The following is a 25,142-nucleotide window of genomic DNA, read 5'->3' on the forward strand; positions in this document are numbered from 1 at the left end:
ACATCCACCTATCACCCCTGTGAGTACCCACTTCCCTTAAAGGCACAGCACTCCCTTATAATATTCTAGCATGTTGAGTGGTAGATTACTAGCATCCTCACCGGTTCAGCTGGTTAATCAGGGAATCTTGAGACAATGCTACAATTGTCTCATGTACACAGATAACCCTCTCCTCCTCCCAACAAACACAAATACATGTGAGAGATGCAACTATATAGCCAAACTGGAGGCTGAACTCTCTCAGCTCAGGACTGGCAAGACCAGACAGGAGGAGAAGGTAACCACACACACACCAATCCCAGTCCCACATAGACCTACCACAACTGCAAACCAAACACATAATAACACAATGACATACTCGGAGGCTCTAACAAAAAACTTACCAAAACAACAGAGGCTCCCAAAGCAGACACCCAAAAATCCACCACCTCAAAACATAACACATGCAACACATACTTCAATAAATCAGTGTGTCAAACAATCACAGCCCTTAAGGCCAAACACCATGCCTGATACACTAGTAATAGGTGACTCTATAGTCAGACACACTGACGTTCCGCTTACCAGGCTGAACAAGGAGAGGGTAACGGTGAGCTGCCTATCGGGAGCTGGGATCCGCCACATAACACACGCACTCAGGTCACTCCAAAGCAAGTACAAATATGACTCCATCATTGTCCATGCCGGCGTGAATGACCTGAGACGTACCTCCCTGGACTACATGAAAAGAGACATAGAGGAGCTCTCTGATTATGTAGCCCAGGCTGGTATGACCCTGAACCTGAACAGCATCTTGCCCTCACCAAGAATGATGCCACAATACAAAGACAAGAAGATCAGCTTTAATAATTGGCTCAAATACTGGAGTCATTCTAAGGGGATCCAATGTCTGTCTGCTTGGGATGACATGCTGGACAAGCCACGCTGCTTCGCAAGGGACGGCTTGCATCTGTCACCACTGGGCTTCCGGATATTGGCTAAGGCTCTTGCCAGCCCTATAGTGCCTTTTTTAGGCAAGGCTCAAAAGATAAATCCACCTCCTTAGAAAACAAAAATGGAAAAAAATTAAGGGTAATGCTGCTCAACGCCAGAAGTCTAAATCTCAAGATGCAGGCTCTCGAAGCACTCCTCAGTATGGAGAACATCGATGTCTGTGCAGTAACTGAAACCTGGTTCAAGGCTCCTGATAGCACCCCAGCGCTACCAGGCTATACCTCGTATCATGCTTTTCGGCCCCAAAACTCGGGCCAAACCAAAAAGGGAGGGGGAGTGTCCATATTCATCAAGGGCACCCACACCTCCAGGTTAGTGGCAACACATGAAGCATTAGAGACCATCCAGGTGCAACTAGCCGTAGGTAAAACTGCTATACAACTGGTAGCATGTTACAGACCACCCTCCCAATCTCAGGAACCCCATTCAGCCTTCCTGAAGACATTGGAGTATATGAATGTCTCACCAAACGCCATCATATTGGGAGACTTCAACTAGCCTAACATAGACTGGGTGCATTATTCTAGCCCAAACACCCTAGCCCAAAGGTTCCTGGAATTCATAAATTCAAATGCAGTGGAACAGCTAGTCACCTCTCCCACAAGGGGAGATAATATACTAGACCTGATCATCACAAACATGGAGACAAAGTGCTCCACACCGGAAGTATACCCCTCACTAGTGAGATCTGACCACAAACTAATCACCCTGGATATACATATCCCACCTCCACCCCAACACAAAATACTACAGTGAAAAACTTCTCAAAAGCCGACTTTACACTTCTTAAAACTGAGACTGTATCCTTTAAGCCCACTGGGCCAGTGGAAACCACATCCCACAATGCAGAATCCTTCACAAATGCTTTCTACGGACATCTCCAAGAATGCATGGATCATGCAATCCCAAATAAAACCAAGACCCTCTCCACCAAGGGCAGGCGTCCTGTCTGGTGGACCCCAGCCATAAACAAATTGTATAACAAAAGAAGGAAGCTACTGCACGACAGAGCAAAATCCCATAAAGAGAAGGCATCTCTGATCAGCACTAGTAGAAAGCTACGTTCTCTCATAAAAACATCCAAGGCCAACTTTGAGAGAAAAATCGCTATGGACATTAAAGATAACCACAAGGCCTTCTTCTGCTATGTTAGAAACCTGGGCGGAAACCCTCAGATATGTTCAGAGTTAGTTCATAATGACAAAAAATACACTGAACCCACAGATATTGCCAACATTCTGGTTTAGTGCAAATTTCTCCCCTCCCTCACCCCCAAAAGAAGAAATACTTATCCCAGCTGAATGTAACCTCCCTGTCATCTCAGATGTCCAGGTGAGAACCTCCCTCAGCAAAGCTAAAAACACAGCATCAATGGGATCTGACGGTATCCCGGGTTGCGTGCTACGTGAACTCCAAGAGGAGCTAAACCCGCACATAAAAATGCTATTTAACCTTAGCCTTACTACAGGATATGTACCTGAACACTGGCGTACAGCAACAGTAGTCCCACTCCACAAAGGAGGCACCTCTACAGACCCTGGTAACTACCGCCCCATAAGCTTAACCAGCCTGGTCTGCAAAGCTATGGAAAGAATCATTATGGAACTCATAAACAGAGACATTGGAGACTTACAGACACTTGATCCCACCCAGTTCGGCTTTGTAAAGGGCAGATCCTGCCTTTTGAACCTGGTTGACTTTTTCGAAACAGTCACTAGAGCCATTGACGAGGGCAAGGCAGTCCATACAGCCTACCTGGACTCGGCTAAAGCTTTCGACACAATACCCCACTCAGGGATCATAGACAAGCTCAACAGCTTAAATGTAAATCCATATGTCACAAGATGGGTTGCAAACTGGCTAGAGGATAGAACCCATAAAGTAAAAATCGCTGGAGCCATGTCAGACTCAAAGCCAGTCACAAGTGGTGTCCCACAGGGCTCTGTCCTGGGACCCCTCTTGTTCGGCATTTATTTCTCAGATGTGAAAGCAAACATGGGAGGGTTGTGGCTGACAAAGTTCGCAGATGACTGCAAACTAGGTGCCATAGTCAATACACCAGCTGACACACACATCCTACAGAAAGGCCTCACTGAAACGGACAACTGGTGCCGGAGTCATGGCCTTAAACTAAATGCCATAAAATGTATAGTCATCCCCTTTGGGAAAAACAAAATACTCACAAATTATCACATAGACAGTAACCCACTGAGTACGGCAAAAGTAATCCGAGACCTGGGGACCCAAATCGATAGTGACCTCTCATTTGACACCCACGTTGCCAAAGTGGTTAGAAAGACTTTCTACCTTGCCCACCTTATCATGAAGGGATTCACATCCAGATCAAAGGAGGTCATTGTACACCTATACACCTCCCTTATCAGGCTCATGATTGAGTACAATGCCCCATTTGGTATGTACCTCACCCGGCACTTGCAACAGCTAGAGAGACCCCAAAAGTACCTCACCAAGAGAATCAAGGGTCTCCAACATATGTCATATGCTGCCAGACTAAAGAAACTCCAGCTCTATTCAATAGCATACCGCCTACTCAGAGGTGATCTGTGCCTGACGTACAAGGCCATGTCCAATCAGGAATTGATGGACATGTTCCACCTCAAAAAATTCAAATCCATCAGAACCATGAGAGCTAAAGAGGCACAGTATTCTAAATCTATTCTGTACACTTTTGTACCATTACATGGGGTGGCGAAAGCCACATCACTGTGGCTAGGCTTATAAATGCCCCAGGGCAGATAGCCTAGTACTAAACTATGAAACTACCCTGTGTTCTTGTGGTAGAAATTTGTTGGTTATTAATTTAGCTGCACAGTAATGTACCCTGTTTACTTCTGTTATATTGCATGGATCTGTGTGGACAGTCATTATTATGTTCATTTGCTTTATCAAACTTCTGACATTTTGGGTTTTATTGACCTTCTGCAATCTATTTCTTTCATTGATCTTAATATGTCTATCTCTATTAAGTCAAGTAACTCTTCTCTTAGCTCGTTTTCTTTTAAACTGAAGGCACATTTTTTGTTTTCCATTTCCTGCAGGCATTCTATAGAATGTTATATTGCATCTTCCTGAGGCACATTCTCTTCAATTTCATCATATGCCTTCTGTTGCTCTGTCATGAGTACTCCCTGGCCTATCACTTCTCAACATTAACTGTGTCAGAGTTTCCAGTTTCCTGTTCCTTCCCTTGCCGTCCAGCTTCAAGTGAATGTTTATACTCATTTTCTGTGGAAGGCTTCAAAATATCTTCATGTGGCACCTGACCAATTGCTTCCAGTTCCACTGGTTTCCCCTTAATTTGGAGTTCCATTGCTCTCTCTTTTTGTGGTGCTTTCTCAATTAGATTTTCTCTACTGAATCTTTCACTTTGGAGTTACTCCATAACCAGTTTGTTTAACTCCTCAATTACTGATCTCCTTTTCTACTTTTCCTCTGTCTTCTTATTTTTTGTGTTGTAAGGTTTTCCATGTCTGGATTCCTTTGCCTGTATTTCTCTTCAAATATCTTTGGTGCTGCTCTTTTTGTATTGATTAGTTTTGCTTTCTCCTTTGCATAGATATATTACACCATATTAACTCTCTCTTTCCCATGTCCATATTTCTTCTGACTTTTCCTGATCTTCCTGTTTCTCCTTACTTTGAGGACTCGTTACATCATGCTGTGATGTAACCTGTGTTAGACCTTCAACATCAAGTCCTTCACTTAGCAGGCACTCCATAACTTCAACTTCTGTTTTTGTTTTTTGTTTTTTTATTTTGTTTTTAATTTCTACTTTACTTATCTGCTTTTCTACATTCCCCCTTTGTAATATTTTTTTATTGTGAAATTGTCCATTTATGGATGCCTTTGCTTGTATTTCTCTTTGAATATCTTTGGGGCTGCCTTCTTTGTTGATTAATTTGGCTTTCGCCTTTGCATAAATATTGCACCATATCAATTGTCTTTCTTTCCCATGTCCATATTTGTTTTATACTTTTCAAAAATAACTAGGTTTTGTTTATATTTTCGCACTTCCTCAGATGCTTCTTTTTCCATACAGATCAGTTTCGTGGTCTATATATACTGTTTTTAAAAAAAATGTGTAGTATTAATGACCACAAATTTTTATTTGAAGCTTCTGGCAGTTTTTCTTGCAGAAGTATTTTTCTTTCCTCTAATTTATCTCTCAGTCTTTTTGTATATCTTGTGTCTGGAAATTCTGGGCTTTTTGCATAATAGCAACAATACATAATTTCTTTCTTATCTTCAATATTCCACTCTTATCGTCTTTATGGCTCTTCTTTGGCCTATCAGTTTTTGTGATTTTTGTGGACTGCTACTTCCTCCTACAAAGGGGACCATCCTCCCCCTGGGCCTACCCTAGCCCCATTGTAGGAATGTTTACTCTGTACTCTCTGCGCATTAGGATGATTAGTGAGTATAATGCCCCTTTAAGTATGTACCTGTCCAAATACTTGTTACAACTGTAATGACCACAGTGTTTACTCACTAAAAAATAGAGCCTAAAGTCTTAAAAACTATGCATACTGACTCAAAACCTACTTTCTCTCTCTCTGTATCATATTTTCCATTGAGTGGTAACCTCTGCCTTGCATATAGGGCTTCAAGAGACCCTATTTCATCAGATCTATTACACATTTCGCAAGTCCAGTAATATCATATATACTTGCTTAAGAGACTACAATCTTTTGCAGAATTAACAACATGTTGGAAGGGTAGGTATGTATCGCAGAGAATGCCACTTCTATGGAAAAGTCTAATACTTCACATAAAGCAGAGTACTTCTCTTACTCTATTTAAATGTAAATTGGATGACTGGATGGGTAACCACAAATTATCCCCTATTTTATCATCACAGGCCCTCATGAAGAGAGGAAATATGTATTTACCCTAACATATATTTCTTTGGCCCATCTTTGGATGTTCATCTTGCAAAATATAAAGACTAATAATTGCCATGGGGATGCAAGGCTGGGCTTGAGATCCTCACAGATCAATAAACTAATAAGGACTTATGAACCTTTAAAATCAGTGGCTGAAGCACCAAAACTGTAGATCTTTCTTGCTGTTTGAGTACCCTCTTCCCTGCAAGATTTGAATAATCATTGCTTGGCTAGCACTTCACCAAAGCTAGACAGATAAGTACCCCATTGTGGAATACCTTCCACATCATTTTTTTGTGAAGAAAAGTTCTTTTCTGTCAGAAATGTTTGCTAAAAGCTGTAACTGGTATTTTTAGTGGCCGTCACTAAAATGACATTTTTGTCATGGTTCCCTGTGTGAAATATCTTTCAAATAGATGATGTGAAAAAAATGTTACTTTTTTTTGGTCAAAACTTGTTACTAAGACTTATGGTTTTGGGGGTTATCTTTAAAAATGTTTACCTCAAAATGTATTTTTCTTGGGGTGATTCACCAAATGTGCTAACCTCTGCTATGGACACCTTTTTTGGTTGACACGTCTCTGAGATCCTGTGGGGAGAGTACCTTATTTTATTGTATTTTATGTGGAAAAGTATTACTGTCCAGGCAATTAGCTTTACCATGAACTGGGGTTAGTGTGTTTGGTGGTTGTCACGAAAACACTTAAGGTACCCAATAACTTTCAAACAGCACAGTTCAGTAGAGAATAATCTCCTGTATTGCAAAGAGAAACGTGAGAGACTAGGAAATCCAGGCCCCCTCTCTCCTTGAACTAGAGAATAATGGAATTGTTATACTTTCATTACAACATTATTGTAACAATCCTAGAACAACCACTGACCAATTAAAAATGAACACTACAGCATTAATTTTGCTAACAAAGATGATCTGATATGAGTTCCAAGTTCCATAATTGAATTTTCTACAGATAACAAAACTTTTTACGTTTCTACCCTGTCAACAATTAGTAAAGTTAGGCAGGAAGCAAATCATCAGATGCATACCAAAAAACATTCAGCAATCCATCTTATGAAAGCATATTAAAAATGAAATGCATACACTAACATTTTCCTTTCTCTGTACATCTCACCCTTCACACACTTTACCGCAGAACTTAACTTTTCTGTCAGGAAGTAAGACCGACTCTTTAAGGTACTGCTAACCACTTGTCAACACCTTTTGTGGCAAGGACATTGATCTTGACTCGAACGTTCCCTCCCTTACTCACAGGAAAAAAAAGGTGTCTGGAAGGTGCTTCAGGAAGCTTCCCTTTCACCTCAGCTGCTGATGGATGACTCCGCTATAGTCATCTGTTTTGTTTTTTTGTTTTATCCCTTTGCTCATCAGTTTTTGTTGGTCCCTTTAGTACTTCTCAGGAAGACATTAAGTAATGGGAAGCAGGCATGTTCTCTCTGGCGTTTTGGCTGCCCTTGTCATGTAAGGGAAAACTACTCTTCCTGGAATCAAAGAAGGAAATGGGTAGTGCTCCTCCACTAAACCATTCTGAGGAACTTCATTCTTGGTGAAGGCACAGTCCTTTAAGCTGCTCTTTTCCTGGGGCATTTCCCAGAAAAAGGAAACATAAGGCCAAATGTGTAATTTTGCTAAAAGTTTATTTAAAGCCTTTCATTCTTTACATGCTGAGTTTTCCATCTTTTAACAAACAAAATATTCCCCCACTCTTTCTCTCTGCTTCTGAACCCCAGTATGGGGGACATAGATTTAGATTCATACTGTTTCTTAAATTCAAACCCCACAGTATGGGCAGTCTGACTCTGAAGAAAGTTATTCTTTAAATTCTTCTTCTGAAGAGTTTTTTTATATTGTTGCCAGAATGAGGGACTTGTTTCAGTGGGAACAAAAGAAATACCAGAATTCCAGCAAATATACTGTGATTGTTACAGGTGGGTTTTCCTCACTCTTCAGCTGTTCCTCCTGTGTTGCCAACTTTAGAGCATGCTTTCTTTATGGCCATCATTGGCCTGACATTCAGCCACCTGTTCACAGAAAGGCTGATAAATTAAATCATGTGCCTCAGACCCACAAATTCTTTTTTTCTAACTCCAGGTCAGATCCTGAATAGTTTCTTTGTCAAAATCAGCTTCTTGCCTTATTCTTTCCAAGTCTTTCCAACTTACAAAGGCAAGTTTATAGTTACTCCACTTTGTGTTAAGAATATTGAATTGTCAGGCTCACGTCTGTTTCTGCTGGCTTCCTTTGTTAATTGAGAAAGTTAATTGCGGATGTCCCTGAGGCTAAGGCATTTCTGAATTCACTAGTTTATTCTGTGTCTCAAGTAAACAAATATTCTCTAAAATACACTTATGATATTGCTGATCCTCTTAATACAACAGCTGCTACTGCCTTAGTAATACGATTTGATTGACTACTTTCTCAGAATTTACCAGAGTATGTCAAAGCTGAGATCCTGAATGCTTCCCAGATAAAGAAGTGTTTAATCTTTCCTCTGCTGAGGTCCTTAAAAGATTGTAGGAGAGGTGGGCTGTTAATTCCTGGGGGGGGGGTTCCAGCTTTTTCGTATCTCCTTGCCAGAATATCATAGAAATGTTTTCTCCCAGTTCAGGTTCTTTTTAAAGGAAACAGAATAAGCATCCCCATTAATGCACAGGTAAACAACATTTTAAAACGCAATGGCACGGAGGTGCAAAAAAAAAAAAAAAAAAAAAAAGAGGGTGCTCCTAAAACTAAAGACGATCTAAGAAAATAGATTCACTATATTTCCCTTCATGTGCTTTCCCCTGTCTACCCTTGCAGTCCTGTAAAGCTTTCTGAAGACCATCTCTTCACTTTCTTCTTTGTTACCAGATAACTTCAGACACTTGGGTTTTAAGAACCATTTAAAAAGGGTACAACTGGCATTGGGATTCCTTTCCTCTTTTTCAAGGGATCCTCCTCCATTCAGCCAATCAGACCTCCCAGTTCCCAACTATTCTAGATTACATGCAGTACTAGAGTTTATAGAATCTATTCCACCAGAACTGAGAGAGAGAGAGCGAGAGAGGGTTTTATTCAAGGATCTTTCTGGTGCCAAAGGAAGAAGGAATCTGGAAACCTATACTAGACCTTTTTTCCTAAATCTATGCATCACATTCCAGTTCTCAAAGATTTTGTTCACTTTTTATGTTTTTCTGTGTCTGGTTTTCAATTTCAGTTTTCTCCTTTGCCCTTTGGTTTATCAGCATCTCTTAAGTGTGTACAAATTGATTGGCTTTTTTGGCTTTTATAATGGCCAGGTTTATGTTGTAGAGCATTCACATTTTCCATATTTTGGTTACTGTCTTATTTTTGCAGATTTTTTCACAAGTTGTCAGGAATATGAGGCTGTGGTAAAAAAAGAAAAGAAAAAATGCAGATTATTTCACAGGTTGTCAAGAATGTCATGCTGTGGTCTCATCCTGGGATTTCAGGTGAAAATAGAGTTGGATGATGTGGGGATATTGAATCAGGAAGTGCAACGGTTTAGCAAGGAGGAAGTAAGGACAGCTGTGAAGAGAAGGATTAATGGAAAAGCTGTTGGTCCAGATGACATACCTGTGGAAGCATGGAGTTGTTTAGGAGAGATGGCAGTGGGGTTTTTAACCAGATTGTTTAACGGAATCTTGGAAAGTGAGAGGATGTCTGAGATGTGTATTGGTACCAATTTGTAAGAATAAGAGTGATGTGCTGAGCAGTAGTAATGACAGAGGGATAAAATTGATCAGCCACAGCATGAAGTTGTGGGAAAGAGTAGTGGAAGCTAGGTTAAGAAGGGAGGTGATGATTAGTGAGCAGCAGTACAGTTTCATGCCAGGAAAGAGCACTACAGATGTGATGTTTTCTCAGAGGGTGTTAATGAAGGTCAGAAGGATCTGCATTGTGTCTTTGTGGACTTAGAGAAAGAATGTGACAGGGCGCCCAGAGAGGAGTTGTGGTATTGTATGAGGAAGTAGGGAGTGGCAGAGAAGTATGTAAGAGTGGAACAGGATATGCACAAGGCCAGTGTGACAGTTGAGATCTGAGGTAGGAGTGACGGATGCATTCAAGGTGGTGGGATTACTTCAAGGATCAGCTCTGAGCCCTTTCTTATTTGCAGTGGTGATGGACAGGTTGACAGACGAGATCAGACCGGAGTCCCTGTGGACTGTGATGTTTGCAGATGACATTGTGATTTGTAGTGAGTAGGAAACAGATAGAGGGGAGACCCTGGAGAAGTGGAGAAATGCTCTAGAGAGGACAAGAATGAAGTTCAGCAGGACTAAGAAAATGTGTGTGTGAATGAGGAGGAGGACAGAGGAATGGTGATGCAAGGAGTAGAGTTGGCCAAGGTGGATGAATTTAAATACTTGGGATCAACAGTTCAGACTAATGGTGAGTGTGGAAGAGAGGTGAGGGAGAGTGCAGGTTGGCTGGATTGGGTGGAGAAGAGTGCCAGGACTTATTTGTGACAGATGGATACCAGTGAGAGTGAAAAGGAAGGTCTACAAGATGGTAGTAGTGAGAGCAGCCGTGTTGTATGGGTTGGAGATGGTTGCACTGATGAAAAGGCAGGAGTCAGAGCTGGAGTTGGTAGAGTTAAAGATGCTAGGATTTGCATTGGGTGTGACGAGGATGGACAGGATTAGAAATTAATATATTAAAGGGTCAGCTCAGGTTGGGTGGTTTTGAGACAAAGCCAGAGAGGCAAGATTGCATTGATTTGGACATGTGCTGAGGAGGGATGCCGAGTATATTGGGAGATGGATGCCAAGGTGGAGCTGCCAGGGAAGAGGAGGGCCTAAGATAAGGTTTATGGATGTGGTGAGAGAGGACATGCAAGTGGTTGGTGTGACAGAGCAAGATGCAGAGGACAGGAGGAAATGGAAACAGATGATCTGGTGTGGCGACCCCTAATGGGAGCAACCGAAAGAAAAAGAAGTTTCTCATCACATCTCACAGGATATTTTTTTTCTGGAATGTCTACTGGATACACCTTCATGATGGTTTTTCTTTCTCGGAAGAAAATGGAATGATGCAAGGACCTTTTTTTATGATATTTTCCAACCATACCTTGGCATTTGCCAGGGAATATCTACCTTTTCATTTCAAACTCCGGTGTTTGGGTTTGTATACAAGAAGTTACACTGGTGAGTGACTCAATTCTCTCATCCCAGGTCTCCTTTTTCCCTTCCAGCCCCCACTCAGTCTGTGACCACAGATGCATCAGACTTTACTTGAGGAACTATGTCCAAGGGGGGAGAAAGTCTAGGGCTTCTGGAATAAAGAAATACAAATGAAAGCGCATAAATGTCAGAAATTATGGCTTTAATGATTACTGTGAAGTCTGTGAACCATCTTTGGACTCCAGGCCTTCAGGGTTGAAAGGGTGGCCTAATGGTTAAGTTGTTTGCTTTGCAAGCACAAGGTGCAGGGTTTGAGTCTCACAAGGGATAATTGGTTAGGCTTAAAATGGCTCACAAGGGCAGTTAGCTTAGTACTAATTTATGAACCTATAACACCACAATGATGTGGTACTTAAACAATTGGAACCAATTCCTATCCCTTTGCAGACTAGCTATGGAAGCCTGAGACTAAGACTCAGTTTAGTTTGTCCTTGCAAGCTGCCTACATTTCTTCAGAGCAAAACATATTGTAGACAAGCTGAGCAGGACCAGGATAAACCCTCATTGGTGTAAGTTGCTTCTAAGGGTCTTCCAGGAATTGACGCATCTTTGGGGAACATCTTAAATAGATATGCTCGTCTCCAACCACAACAGACAGTTGAAGAAATTACATTCCAGCACTCCTTACAGGCCTGGAAGACAGATGCCTTTCATTCCCATGTTTGGGAGGTTCTGTACGTCTTTCCCACCCTTTCCTTTGATAACCAAGGTTCTTCTAAAGGTGCTGAAGGACTCCTCAGAGATGATTGTGGTGACCCCTTTTGGCTCCGGCATCAGTGGTTTTCCCTTTTTCTGAAAATGGGCAGTGGCAATTATCAAAAACTTCCTCACAAAATGTACTTGCTCACTCAGAACTTGGTTGCTTGATGCATCCCAGTCTTCAACAACTTCACCTGACTGCGTATTAGACAGCATTATTTCCTAAGGGTGTGCAGCACACATTAAATGAGGCTAAAATAAACCTTCTACAATAAAATCATTTATGGGTTAAGTGGAAAAGATTTTCAAGTTGGTGCCCTGATAAGAACTTTTCAAGGCTTAGACTTCTTTGTTCTGCAAAATTTATCCTCTGTTCTTTCTTACTGTTCTTTCAAGATTTACCTTTAGGTCTTCTCTACTTGGCTGCCCTTAGACCCCACCCCTCTTCTACTCTGCATCAAGTGAAACAGTTTTTTCAAAAGGAGTTTTGTGTCTGTCCACCTAGAAGGCAGGCGGCTGCTTCTGAGGATCTTATTTTTGTACTGGAAAAACTTGCTCTTTCCTTTTGAACCTGCTCCCGTGGCGATTTCACATTATTTTGGAAGTCTGTGATTATCTGCATGAATGAACATCTGAGTTGCAAGCTGCTATAAGTCATCCCCATCCCATTTTTCACAGTGATAGGTTGACATTAAGAACAAATCCTTCCTTTATACCTAAAGTTGTTTCACAGTTTATATCAAGCCAGACAATTCCACTCCCAGTTTTCTTCCCAAAACAAAAAAGGATAATTTTACACACTTTGGATATTTAGTTAATTCAGATACTACAGTAACAGGGAAAAAAAACCTTCAAGACTTCTGATCAGCTGTTTATTAATACAAAGATAAGAAATAGGAACAATCTGCATCAAAACTGAATTTCTAAATGGTTGTCATGCTATTGCTTTTTTTTTTTTGTTCTCACCATATCAAGACACTTCCAAAGTCAGGGCTCTGGCTGCTTTTGTGGCTTTTTTGAAAAAAGTGGAGTCCGGAAATATACTGGAGGAAGCAACGTAGCCATCTGTAAATTTCTTTACCAAGCACTACAAATTAGATTCCTTGTCTAGGTCCAGAGCAGGCTTGGCTAGGACTATTCTCCAGGGACTCTGACACTGAGCCTTCTTCCTTCTCCCTTTCTTTGTAATGTCTGGTATTCGTTCCATATAGCTTAGGCTACTGTAACAGTGATTTAATCATAAACATAGTACAGTTGTGCAAGTAAGCTTACCATAATAGTAGATGTTCAAATAGTACACTTTTCCAATAGCTGCTTCTTCCCTCTATCCCTGTTCTTTTTTGCTATTTTTATGCCAGTATATGGTGTTTTTATTATTAATGTTCCTATCTGACAGTTTCTGGCCTCCATCTTCTGAGACAAGAAAGCTCTGTAGTTTTTGGAACTCTAGCCATCGATTTTGTATTGCTCTCCTTGAGCTGTGCAAATGGCTAGCACCTGGGAAGGTACCCTAAAGCTTTAGGAGATGGCTGTGTGGTCCAGTCTTTGGCAAGGCATTCTATATAGCTTAGGCTACTCCAACAACTGCTCCTACTGTTGTGGTAAGTTTACTTATACAACTGTAATTCTTAAATATAGGCTTTGTAAAGGCTAAATCACATCTATGTATGTATAGTAAACATTTTGACTTGAAAGATAACCTGCATGTTGACTGGGCGACACTCACTTCCATTCCACATAGAAAGAAAACATTAACAATCTGCTTTCATTGATGTTTGGCTTGTTTGAGTAGCAGGTTTCACACAATTGTGACAGCAGGTCATTCCATAATGTCCTGAAAAGGAAATATAAACATTAGACATAAAGGTCTACAGATGTAATCTCGCATTTACATGATAGCTCCTTAGATGTATAGAGCAATACACACTACCTTTCTAGTTTACCAGTTTTTGGTTCAGCAGTGGTATGCAATAGGGTAAAAATCTATATTTTTTCTAGTCTTCATACCTCAGGTTTATATATTCACAGCCTTGTTCCTTTAGTGGCCATGATTTAAGACGGTGCTTTACTGTTTTAATGCTGGTTCTTAGTGTGTACTAGCTGTAGTTTTTTCATTAAAAGTCTTTTCTCTAGAGTGCTTGTTTATGCTGCATTGAATCAGAAAAAAATCTCATGGAAATGTTGAGGTAGATACAGCTTGCATAATGCCTTGCGGAACATAAAATGCAACATAAAAGTATTCCACAATCAGATATATCTTGAAACCTGATGTGCTAACACCCAAAGTGGTAAAGAATGTCAACAAATGGACAGAAACGGGAAGCGTTTCACTTTTTGTGAAGGGCATTGCACCTTCCTCAGATCATCCATGCCTACACAGCCTCTCCACTACGAGATTTTTTTTTTCCTTTTTTGATAACTTTTTCTCCTCCCCACCTGTCAACCATTGAGGCACTATCATGGCTGCAGTATATCCATTTGATGATCTTTCTTTTTCACTCTTGCAGTCCTGACTTGTGAGATTTCCTGCCATGAAAGTCTTCGGCTGGTTTGACCACCAGAGAAAACTCTCTCCACCTCCCAGGCTGGCAGACACCATGACCGATGTCAGGACACACTGGTTTAAAGGGAGCCACCCTATGTCATGATACCAGTCTTCACAAGGCATTACCTTTGATAAACCCCCTAAGGCTTTCATGGTCTCATTAGACCTAAAAGATGCACATTCCAATTCTGAAGTCTCTCAGAAGCTTTCTTTGCTTCAGGGCAGGCTCCCATTACTATTCGTTTTCAGAACTGACCTTTGGCTTATCTACCACTCCAAGGGTTTTCACAAAGTGTTTAGCACCTGTAATTGCTTTCTGCAGAACCAGGGAGGTCCAGATATACCCTTACCTGGACGATTTCCAAGTATAGGCCACAGACTTGTCAAAACTCCTCAAGAACCTGAAATTCACTCAAGATCTCCTGTCCTCTCTGGGATTCACAATACATCTCCAGAAATCCAACACTGCCCTGACCCAAAGGATAGTGTTCCTGGAGGCACTCCTGGACTGTTCTTTGGACAAAGTCTCCTTTTTGACAAACTACTTCCAAAAAATCCAGCACAGACATTGCATCTCAGCCAGAGAGTTTCTGCAAGCACTGGGATATATGACATCATGTATCCTTAAGGTTCTCCTGGCCAGGCTACACATGAGGAAGCTTCAGTGATACCTCAAGAAGATATGGTGCCAGAGCTGTCACTCTCTAGAGACCGAGATACAAGAGTTTGCATGGTGGATACAGGCTTGTAGCCAAAATCAGTGCCTTCCCTGCAGTTTCACTCCACGGGGCCAAACTCTTACCATGGATGCTTCAGAGACAGCCTGGGGGATCACTTTCAACATCTTCAATCCCAACGGAAGTGGGAGGTACAGTTCAAGGATAGACACATCAATTGGAAAGAACTTATGTAGTGCAAAAAGGCCTGATAGCCTTCAAAGAAAAATAGGAACCAGAGGTCCTGTTAATAAAAACAGACTATACCACAGACGTGTGGTACATAAACAAGCAGGGAGGCATGCATTCTTATCCCCTGTGCTGCCTAGCATGCAAGTCTGGAAAACTGCACACTCTGGGGTTGCACCTCATGGCACAGTATCTTCCAGGGACTCAAAAATGCTCTAGCAGATCACCTCTGTAGAAACTTGATGGACCACCGTGAATGGCATCTGCATCAAGAAATTTTTCTCAGCATATCTCAGAGATGGGGAGTCCCGCAGGTAGTCCTCTTTGCCAACAAGGAAAATGCTGACCTGAAAAAATGCTTTGCCAGGACCAAACAGAAATCTGCCTGGAAAACAGATGCTTTCTCCTTCCCTTGGACTCGCCTCTTCATTTATGCATTCTTTTCCTTACCTGTTGTGTCTCGAGTACCTTCACAAAACAGTACCACTTTGCAGCCTTTTCCAAGTATAGAGTAGGATTTGCCACTGCCATCTTGCAGGGCATCCTCTCATTAATCTCCTTCCCCCCTCAATTCAGCTTTGGGAATCTTTTCACAAGTCAGGACTGCAACAGTGAAACACGAAGAACATAGTACAGTTGTGTAGATTTGCCATAAATGTAGATATTCAAGTGTAGTCACTGTTGCATTTTTTTTCCCTCTCTCTGGCCCCCTTAGTTTATTAGGTAGCCTAATAATAATGAAACGATCCAGCCAAGGGATCCCCCCTGGCTTCCCCGGTGCAAGGGTCCTCTTCCTTAGTTCCCTCCTGTCCACTTAGGGCTCTTCCTTGTAGAGGACAAGAAAATACTGAAATCATGATACAGGCTGGCTCCTTTTATACCCGAGCCTGCTGCCATTGGTCAGGGCATCTGTCAGCCTGGGAGGCAAAAATTTTTCTCTGGTAGATGGGCCAGCCGAGGGCTGCATTAGTGAATACAGTTGAACATCTACATCTATGGTAAGAGTACACAACTGTATTTCTCCTTTATGGAACAACACTATGGCTGTGGTGTGGCTGTCATCCATTCAAACATCACAAGAGTTTCATATTTAAGCCCCCTTCTGTCTTTCATGTGTTTAATCAGAATGCTAGGACTGGGTGTGCAGTGGAGTAGTGTGAGTGCTTTACACACAGCTTTCCATGTAATTTTCTCTCAAAGAACTTTCTGAAACACCTTGTAAGCAGACACATTCATCTCATCTCTAATCTCCACTTTGGGGTAGTAGAAAGACCAAGCATTTTCATCTGCATCCTCACTGGCTTCTTCAGTACCTTTATCACTAATGTAAGCTGAGTTGTAGCGGAGGCAGTGCTGTTTGGGAGGATGGCCAGCTATCCTTGGAATTAGCATATCTGACATGAAGGCCACTGCATGTTAAATCACAAAAAACCTTGATCAAAAACACTGTCTCGAGCATTATTTTTTCAGTGCATGAATGTCCTTGAATTGGACATTCAAGAGTAAGTTACCAAATAATAATCATCTTATTTCCAGAATCCGAGCAGAGCCAGAAATGATCAGGGTCAAAGGTACCAAATCAGGGATAGGTTTTAAGAGTAATGTTTTAAAGTCTTATTATTCTGATTTTTTTTAAAGTAAAATGCATTTTGTGAAGTAAAATAAGTCACTGACTTTAATGACTATATCATTTGTTGTCTGTAAACCACCACAGTTTGTGGGGTGGAGGGTGGAAGCAAAACATGTTATAGGAGAATCAAACCAACAAATGCACCAAATGCCTCCAGCGAACAACAGGCTGGAATAAAACAGTTACAAAATGGTTCCTAAGGCTTCTATTAATTACCAACAGCAATAAGATAAAAAAAAATTTTTTAACAGACAAATTTAAGCGTTTTCATTTTTTGTAACAAGACTTCATCAGAAATAAAATGCAACCCAAGATACCCATCATTATATACACAACCTCCACCAGTCAAAAAGTGCAGTCAGTTATAAACTTAATTCTAAAACAATTGAATATTAAACACCCTATTTAATACATTTTAATTATATAAAAGTTTATTATAATATATACAACTAAATAAGTAAAATACCATATTGACCAAGTCAGTATTGCTGCTCTATTTTTTTAAAACACTGTTTAAAGACAGTGTCTCATTCATGCCAGATTTCAATGTGGAATTGAAGTGTATTTGCCACTTTAGTTCTTTCTGTTCCAATAAAAGTACACTGTTTCCCCCTGTTCAACATTGTCTGCAGTCAATAATAAAAAACAGAAATCTTTTAAAAGAGGGTCATTGTAGTGAGTGTCTGTACAGTGCATTGGTCAACTTAAGCTTCTTAATATTGTATACATATTCATAAATTCGCTCTTTTAAAGTCGTAATAGTTTTACCTATATAGAATGCCGGGCAAAATGTGCAAGTAGCTAAATATACATACATATTTGTTTTACAACAAATCCTTGGACATCTAAGGGTTTTATGATAACCTTCTACAGACACGTAAGGACCATCTTTAATTAATTACAGTTCATGTAGTGACCACATTTCATCATTTTACAATGATTCAAATGATTGTGTTTAGGATTGTTCCTTTCAGAAATATTTTTAAGATTATCACTTTTCTTATATGTAATTTTCAGATGTGAACCCCAAATGTTCTTGTGTTCAGCAGAAAAGACTGTCCCATGTATTATAAAGACTGTTCTTCATTTGGAATGTTTGATAATTATACTCCGCCACTGCATTATCCTTTGAAATGGTTAAATCAAGATCAATTATTGAATCCTTGTTGATGGTAAAGGTGAACCGTAAACTGGTAAAATCATTTAATTATGACAAGAATGTTTTAAAAGTAGAAAGTTCACCAGTCCATGAAATAAATATTTTGTCAAGGAATCTAAAAACATGGTTGAAATAAGGAGAGGTAAAGAAACTATGTTCCCAATCCCCTAGAACTAAATTCACATATGTGGGCGCACATCTAGCTCACATAGCTACTACCCCCATCAATTGATAGTAATATTTGCCATTGAAGTAAACATGATTATTCAAAACCATTTCTAAAAAGTCTATAATAATAGACTTTTCTAGTGGTTCTGGATGTGTTCTTCAGCAAAATGTTGTATTCTAATCTTATGTGGATAACAGGGAACAGATTAATCACATCAGTAGTGATAAACAATATCCCCTCTAACGGGAGTTGTGTTCAGAAGCTGCAGTAAATGCCACAAGTCAAGATTAATTTGTTTTTTTCTTTTTCAAGTAAAGCTTTTAAATGAAAATCAGCATATAACACTAATGGTTCTGTTATAGCTGGTCTAAGGGGGTTTGTGCAAATTCTTGTGAATGTTTGATCATCCAAAAATTGCAGGCATAACCGGCTTGTCCACTTGTACAAAATCCAATACATCATAAGACACAAATCTTTGGCATACCAAATCTTCCAGACAAAAATCAATTTTAGTGTAAGCCATGTTTATTTCATTTTTGGAAGTCTGAAAATATGTAGTAATTTTGTTCAAGATGTCCAAAATCTTACTAGCATACTTGTAATAATCCATGACCACTGCTCCCCTTCCCTTGTCTGGTTTTATGACTTGTGTATCTTTAATGTCCTTAATCTGATACAGTTACCTTTCTCCCCTAGTTAAGTTATTCCTCAGTTTGTTAGCTTAAGTGTCTAAACTTTTTTTCACATACTGAAATCAATGGACAACTCTGTGGCATATATGTACCTTTCCTCTTAAGAAAATTCTGTGTACGAGGTGGCTGGTAGCAAAAAAACACAGTCAAATTAAGTTGTCCAAGATACAATTTGAAATTAGTAAGAACTTGAACATTATGTTGTTTGAAAGTAGGTATGAACTTAAAATCCTTTTTAAATAAAGAGACTTGGTTAGCCTGCAATAATACATGACTGTAATTAAAAACCTTAAACCCTTTATTCTCTACAATATTACAGCATGAATCATAAGAAACAGATAAATTATCAGAAAAAGTCCCATTTAGTTCCTTCGCTTGTTCCTCCCTTTCCTTGGTGTTCTCGCTGACTTGGGATTTTTTTCGAACAATTTGAGAAAGGGGGCTCTGTTGCATATATCTTGGCACTTGTCTCTGTTCCTCGTGCAAAAAGTCATTATTCTGCATGTTGTCAAATAAACCAGTCACTGGTGTAGCAATAGGACTGGAAACAGGATCAAGTATCACATCATGTCCAGACCCACTGTAAGACTTAAACTTTAACACTGTATTCCTTAGTTTTAGGATATGCTCGTTTTTTGTCCTATTCTAACTTGTCCCTAAGGAGGTTTTTTTTTTTTTCTATTTCCTAATTTTGTTTTTCTTGACTAAAGATTCAGCTGTAGAAAACACATTCATATATTCTTGCTTGAGTTAAAAGTAGAATCAGTCTGTGGCACTGTTGAGCTGCATAATTTCTGACTCCAAAACCTGAATTTTACTTTCGTTGTCAGCAGTTAACAGTTTTATTAACTCTATACCCATATGGTCAAACAAATCAATTAGTGCTAAATACTGAGGTGAATTCATCTTTAGACCCACAGGATACTTTCAGCATCTGAGACCTTTAGGTACCCTTTTACATTTAATACACTTGGATAAATAGATATTGTCTAATTGTAAATTTCTGTATTTTATCAAATGTTAAGCATTTCCGTTTGTGAGATAACGGAACTTTTGACATTAGGCTCACTTGTCTTAAAATCAAGATCCATAAGCCATGCCCTTATATCAAAAAGAGTACTTTTTTTCAAACAGATTAGTGTATGTGGATAAGTCCTTTGTCGAACAGCAAGGGTCTCGGGTTGCCGTAATGCTAAATGAAGTTTGACCATCACCGCAAGCAATTATGGGAATGTATTTTAAAATTTGCTATAACAATGTCAAATTGCCAGGCCAAGGAGACCATGGTGAAAAGAATCATGCGCAAAACACAAAAACAATCAGTTGAACTGAACAAGCCAGCCAGAAAAGCGGAACAGCATGGAATACAAAGTCTGGTGTATGCAATCAACTTCCTGAGCAATTGGTAGTCTTGTAACAGTTGCTATAATCTTAGTCAAATCAATAAATGCACAAAACTCCTCCAGCAACCCATTTACACCAGGATGGAGTAAAATAGTTAGACTGGTTCCAAATGCTTCCATTAATTAGCAGCAGCAATAAGGTCAAAAACTCTTTAACAGACAAATCTAAACACTTTTGTCTTCAGTAATAAGACTTCATCAGTGATAAGGGTTGGGAGGGTGGCCTAATGGTTAAGGTGTTTGCCTTGCAAGCACAAGGTGCAGGGTTTGAGTCTCACAAGGGATAATTGGCTAGGCTTAAAATGGCTCACAAGGGCAGTTAGCTTAGTACCAACCTATGAAATATAACCCAAAATACACATTGTTATATACACAACTTTCATCAGTCAAAAAGTACAGCCAGTTATAAACTTAATTCAAAAACAATTGTTAAAAAACTTTTTTTTCATCCTGGTGTTAGTGGTTCTCTGGAGGAGTTTCAGCACAGTTGTTGCTTTGACTGTTTAAGATTATAGCAACCATTACAAGGTTACCAGATGTTGTAGGAGAAACCAGTCAAAGTTCTGGCCTTGAATAAGTTATAGTCATGTCCCTGTTTTATTTCCCCTTGAAAGGGTCAGGACCATTGATATGTTTTGCTCTTGTATCAGCTATGCATTTGTTACATTTTTTGATAATAGAGTTAGTCACTGTGAAGAAGTACCCCTCTACAGTGTGAACATGGGGAGAAAAGCTCCTTAAAAATTAACATATTTTTAAGTAGTTTAAACAAAAATTAAATTGTAAAAAAAGTATTAATGGATCTCCATATATTTTAACTCAATTGATGAACTGGGAAAATGCCTCTGACTATCCTGTTCATGAGACATATAAAAATAAAACTGTGTGTATAAAGGAACATTTTGTTTAAATGAAATTTAATTGATCATATATATTGTTTTTGCCCTTGGGGAAGGTTCAAAAAGGTTTAAATAACAATTGTATTTTTGTTGCTGCACCATACAGCTATAAAGGATAATATTTGAATCTGCTTGGAGGCAATGTAATGAATAATGCTGGATGATTGTGGCCCAGCTGTGAGAGATAAGTGGTTAGCAGTAGAATTGTTACTTTATTGCTGAACATTTTTAATGGTTTTTAATCCCTGTATTCAACTTGGTGAAAATACTGTTCTGTTTGTACTGGAATTAGTGCTATGACTAGTCTTTAGTATTTCCAGGATTTGTTCTGGTCATTGCCAGGAGTGAACAAATAGGGTAGTTTACTATATTTACCAAAATGATTGGAAAAGTGAAATGGATTATTTGGGATTTAGGAGTAGTATTTAAAACATGGATTGAGATTCAGTAGTCTTATTTAATAAGCAGACTTTAGGCTGCAAGACTTCATGTCAGAAGTGCTTCATAAAAATGTAATTGATAGTCTGGATGTGTGTCATGAAGGGTATAGCTCTGACTAGACTCCAGATGACCTTTGCTAGATTACTGTTGCGGGAAGCTGAAGGAGCTAGGAAGGGGAGTAAGAGTGTTTGGCTTTATTTGGTTTCTTCATTCTAGGAGATGGAAGGCACTTCATCCTGCTGAATGACACCCACACAGCAGTGTAGGGATGTACTGGCAACATACAGTTCAGAATTATGGTGTGCTGTAGTGAAGCTGGACAAGCTAGAAATGGGCAATGGCACACGTGGTCTTCCAGGAAGCAGCTATTGTGGCATTGTGACCACTGCAGTATGGGGTTGGGTGAGATTAGGCGGATGAGTATGCTTGACAGGCAGATTAGCCTGCCACCTTACATAGAGCTGTCACATGTGCGGAGGAAGAGATGGACTGTTGTTACTCTGGGGAATGAGTGGGCCAGAATCTCAGCACTGTAGGAACAATTTGGTTAGTTGAGTACAGACAGGGGTGCTATTTTGTGGAACAAATGGACATTTGGAAGAAGAAAAATAGAAATATTACTGACTTTATTTCTTTACATTTCTAACTTTGTTTTGCAGAGTTAATGGTCACCATGGGCTTCGCAAGAGAGGAGATTCATGATTCTTTAGTAAACCAGAAGTATGATGAAGTCATGGCAACTTATTTATTACTAGGTCGAAAGCCACCAGAGGTATGTTTTGTTGAAACCACACATTTTAAATTGAAAGAAAACACATGATAGACATTCATCTGCCAGTTATGCATTTTTTTTAATATTTGAAGCACTAAAAATTAAAAGCTTGTAGCCATATTTTACTGCATAATCATATTTTAATCGGATTTGGGCATCTGGAAGGACGATGAAAGGATAAATTTGGTAAGGTCATTATATGCTGTCATATTTACAATATTTCTAAAAGTAGAATTTTTGTCATGGCCTGTACAAGTCCTTGAACTCATGGCCCTTTGGTTGAAGGCCTTCCCAGTCCAGTGGCCCTTAACTTATCATCATATGTTTAGTTAAGACTTGGTTGAAGGAGCTGTGGGAGAGTGCTGCATACATGGTAGTTTAAGGCATACTTATGTTTATTTAACCAACCCTATGGTGAAATGAAAGCAACTCCACAAATTTTTGTTCAGAGAAAATGTGTTTTTTAGACCAGTTTGATATCCCTTCACATGTTCTGTGGAATTTTAATGTACATGTCTCTATGTTGTCCCAGCTGTGGTGTCATTATATATCTGAGTGCAAGGACAGAAGAGTGATGGGTACTGTCTGGTGGCTGAGGTGGCTGCCTTAAAAATACAGAATTAAAAAATCTGCTGTAGTGACTGTCCAATTGGTAAAATGGCAAAGTGCCCCCTTAAAGTACTAATTAGGATTTAAGTGTCACCATGGGTGCCAGATAGCCAGCCACAGAGGGGAGGGAATGTGGATTTGGCCTGCTAGGGCCATATATATAGCAAATGGTTGTTGCATTTTAACTCACTTGTTGGTTGGATGGAGTGTAACTTTGTCCTTAATTGGTTAGGATTTATTTTAAAGATACTGTGGTTGTTGTGTTATTCAGAATCTGAGGATTGGGTGGAAGCCACCCGAAAGCGCTCATTTTATTGTTGTATTATTTTGTGTTTAAGTACGGTGTAATAAATAAATTTATGCACCTAGCTGTGGTGACAGCACTGGTTGTTTATTGGTTATCAGTATATTTTCTAAAGTGCCGTTCTTGGAGTGCCATAGTTTCCTTTTTGGTTTTTACGTTTGTTTTTATTTTTATACATACATATATATATATATATATATATATATATATATATATACACGTGTGTGTATGTGTGTGTGTGTGTATATATATATATATATATATATATATATATATATATCTTCCGCGGTGGTGCAGCGGTAGCGTTGTTACCTCACAGCAAGAGGTTCTCCTGTTTGATTCTCGGCGGAAGTTCCTTCTGTGTGGAGTCTGCATGTCCTCCCTGTGGTTGGGTGGGCGTTTGAAAGACATGCGTAAATGGGCGTACCTTCGTTGAAGATTGAACGTTGAGCTGGCACCTCGGCATTTGTGAAAATCTACTGCCAATCATTAGCAGACCGGAGTGCTGCTGTGGCAACCCTTAACCGGGAAAAGCCGAAAGACATATATATATATATATATATATATATATATATATATATATATATATATAGGTGTGTGTGTGTATATTATGTATATGGGGATATAAACACCTTTATTAAATTGTCACTTAAGACTCAAACATACATTAATATGGGAAAACCAAGCATAATTATATGTAGCCAGTTGCATACATTATATATCACATATGTTCTTTTTCATACCCATCAGTGCAACCATACATAAATTACTCAATGCCTGTCCTCCTTAAAACTTCACTGCTCTTTCAGAACATTCTGCACGTATTGTTCCCACAGTTTCCATTTTTAATATGTAATTTGCACCTTCCCTTTTCTATAGATCCACTTCCTGTTCTTTTATCTCTGTTACAATATTCGGTACTTTCAAATACAATTGGTTTAGACTTTTTCCATTTTCTAGTAATTGCTTTTTTGGCTGCCACCAGAATTAAACTTAACAAGGCTTTGTTATGCCTAGGCAATTTAGATCCCATATCCCAGCTCAAAAAAATAATTTCCTTAGTTACACCCATTTGATCACCCAGAATTCCTGACAGAATACTCTGCAAGGAATTTGTAAAATCTGCCAACTCATTGCTCTCCCAAAACATATTGTTCCCATTACCTCTTTCTTCCCAGCAACACTCCATCATTTGCCATCTGCCTGAGGAAACCTTCTTTAGAGTCGTGTGTATATATATATATATATAAATATATATATATATATATATATATATATATATATATATATATATATATATACACACACACACACACACACACATATATATATATATATATATATATATATATATATATATATATATATATATATAATATGTATGCCTATGCAAACACTTCCAAGCAAAGGTCTTAAATGTTCAAGAATGTGTTGCATACTTTGGAGCCATAAACTTCCTTCCATTGTTCCCTTGTAAATTCCTTATTCAGACTCTCTTCTCAATCCTTTCTAACCTCCTGTGATTTGATTCTTATAGTTATGCAGTGTTTTATATGCCCTATTAATATCTCTTTTTAACAGCAGCTTATATTCTGGATTCAACTAAATACTCTTCGAGAGCAGGTCTTTGACTTGGGGATTCCCCTGTCCCTTTCTCTTTGTCTATACTCTTATCAATCCCTGAAAGGGAAGGCAGTCTCTAGCCTGCATTCTAAATGTCTTTTTGGCTTCATCCCATTCTGTCACCTTTCTCTCTCTAGTTATTTGCTGCCAGTACCTTGGTTCCTTTTCCAGTTCTGTTCAGTAAATTCGAACCACT

At 39.3% G+C, this 25,142-nt stretch overlaps 1 protein-coding gene across 1 annotated transcript in view; it reads left to right on the forward strand.

Annotated features, from left to right (window-relative positions):
- Nucleotides 1–25,142, forward strand: part of MARK1 (microtubule affinity regulating kinase 1) — a 2,314,196-nt gene that overhangs the window by 1,636,043 nt on the left and 653,011 nt on the right. The window contains exon 11 of the mRNA XM_044061667.1: nucleotides 22,298–22,410. Within this exon, the coding sequence (XP_043917602.1) occupies nucleotides 22,298–22,410 (113 nt within the window). The remainder of the gene's footprint in view (nucleotides 1–22,297; nucleotides 22,411–25,142) is intronic.

Source organism: Protopterus annectens, chromosome 1.part0 (assembly GCF_019279795.1).
Source record: "Protopterus annectens isolate FY-2018-M chromosome 1.part0, PAN1.0, whole genome shotgun sequence".
In the NCBI taxonomy this organism is placed as follows: Eukaryota; Metazoa; Chordata; order Ceratodontiformes; family Protopteridae; genus Protopterus; species Protopterus annectens.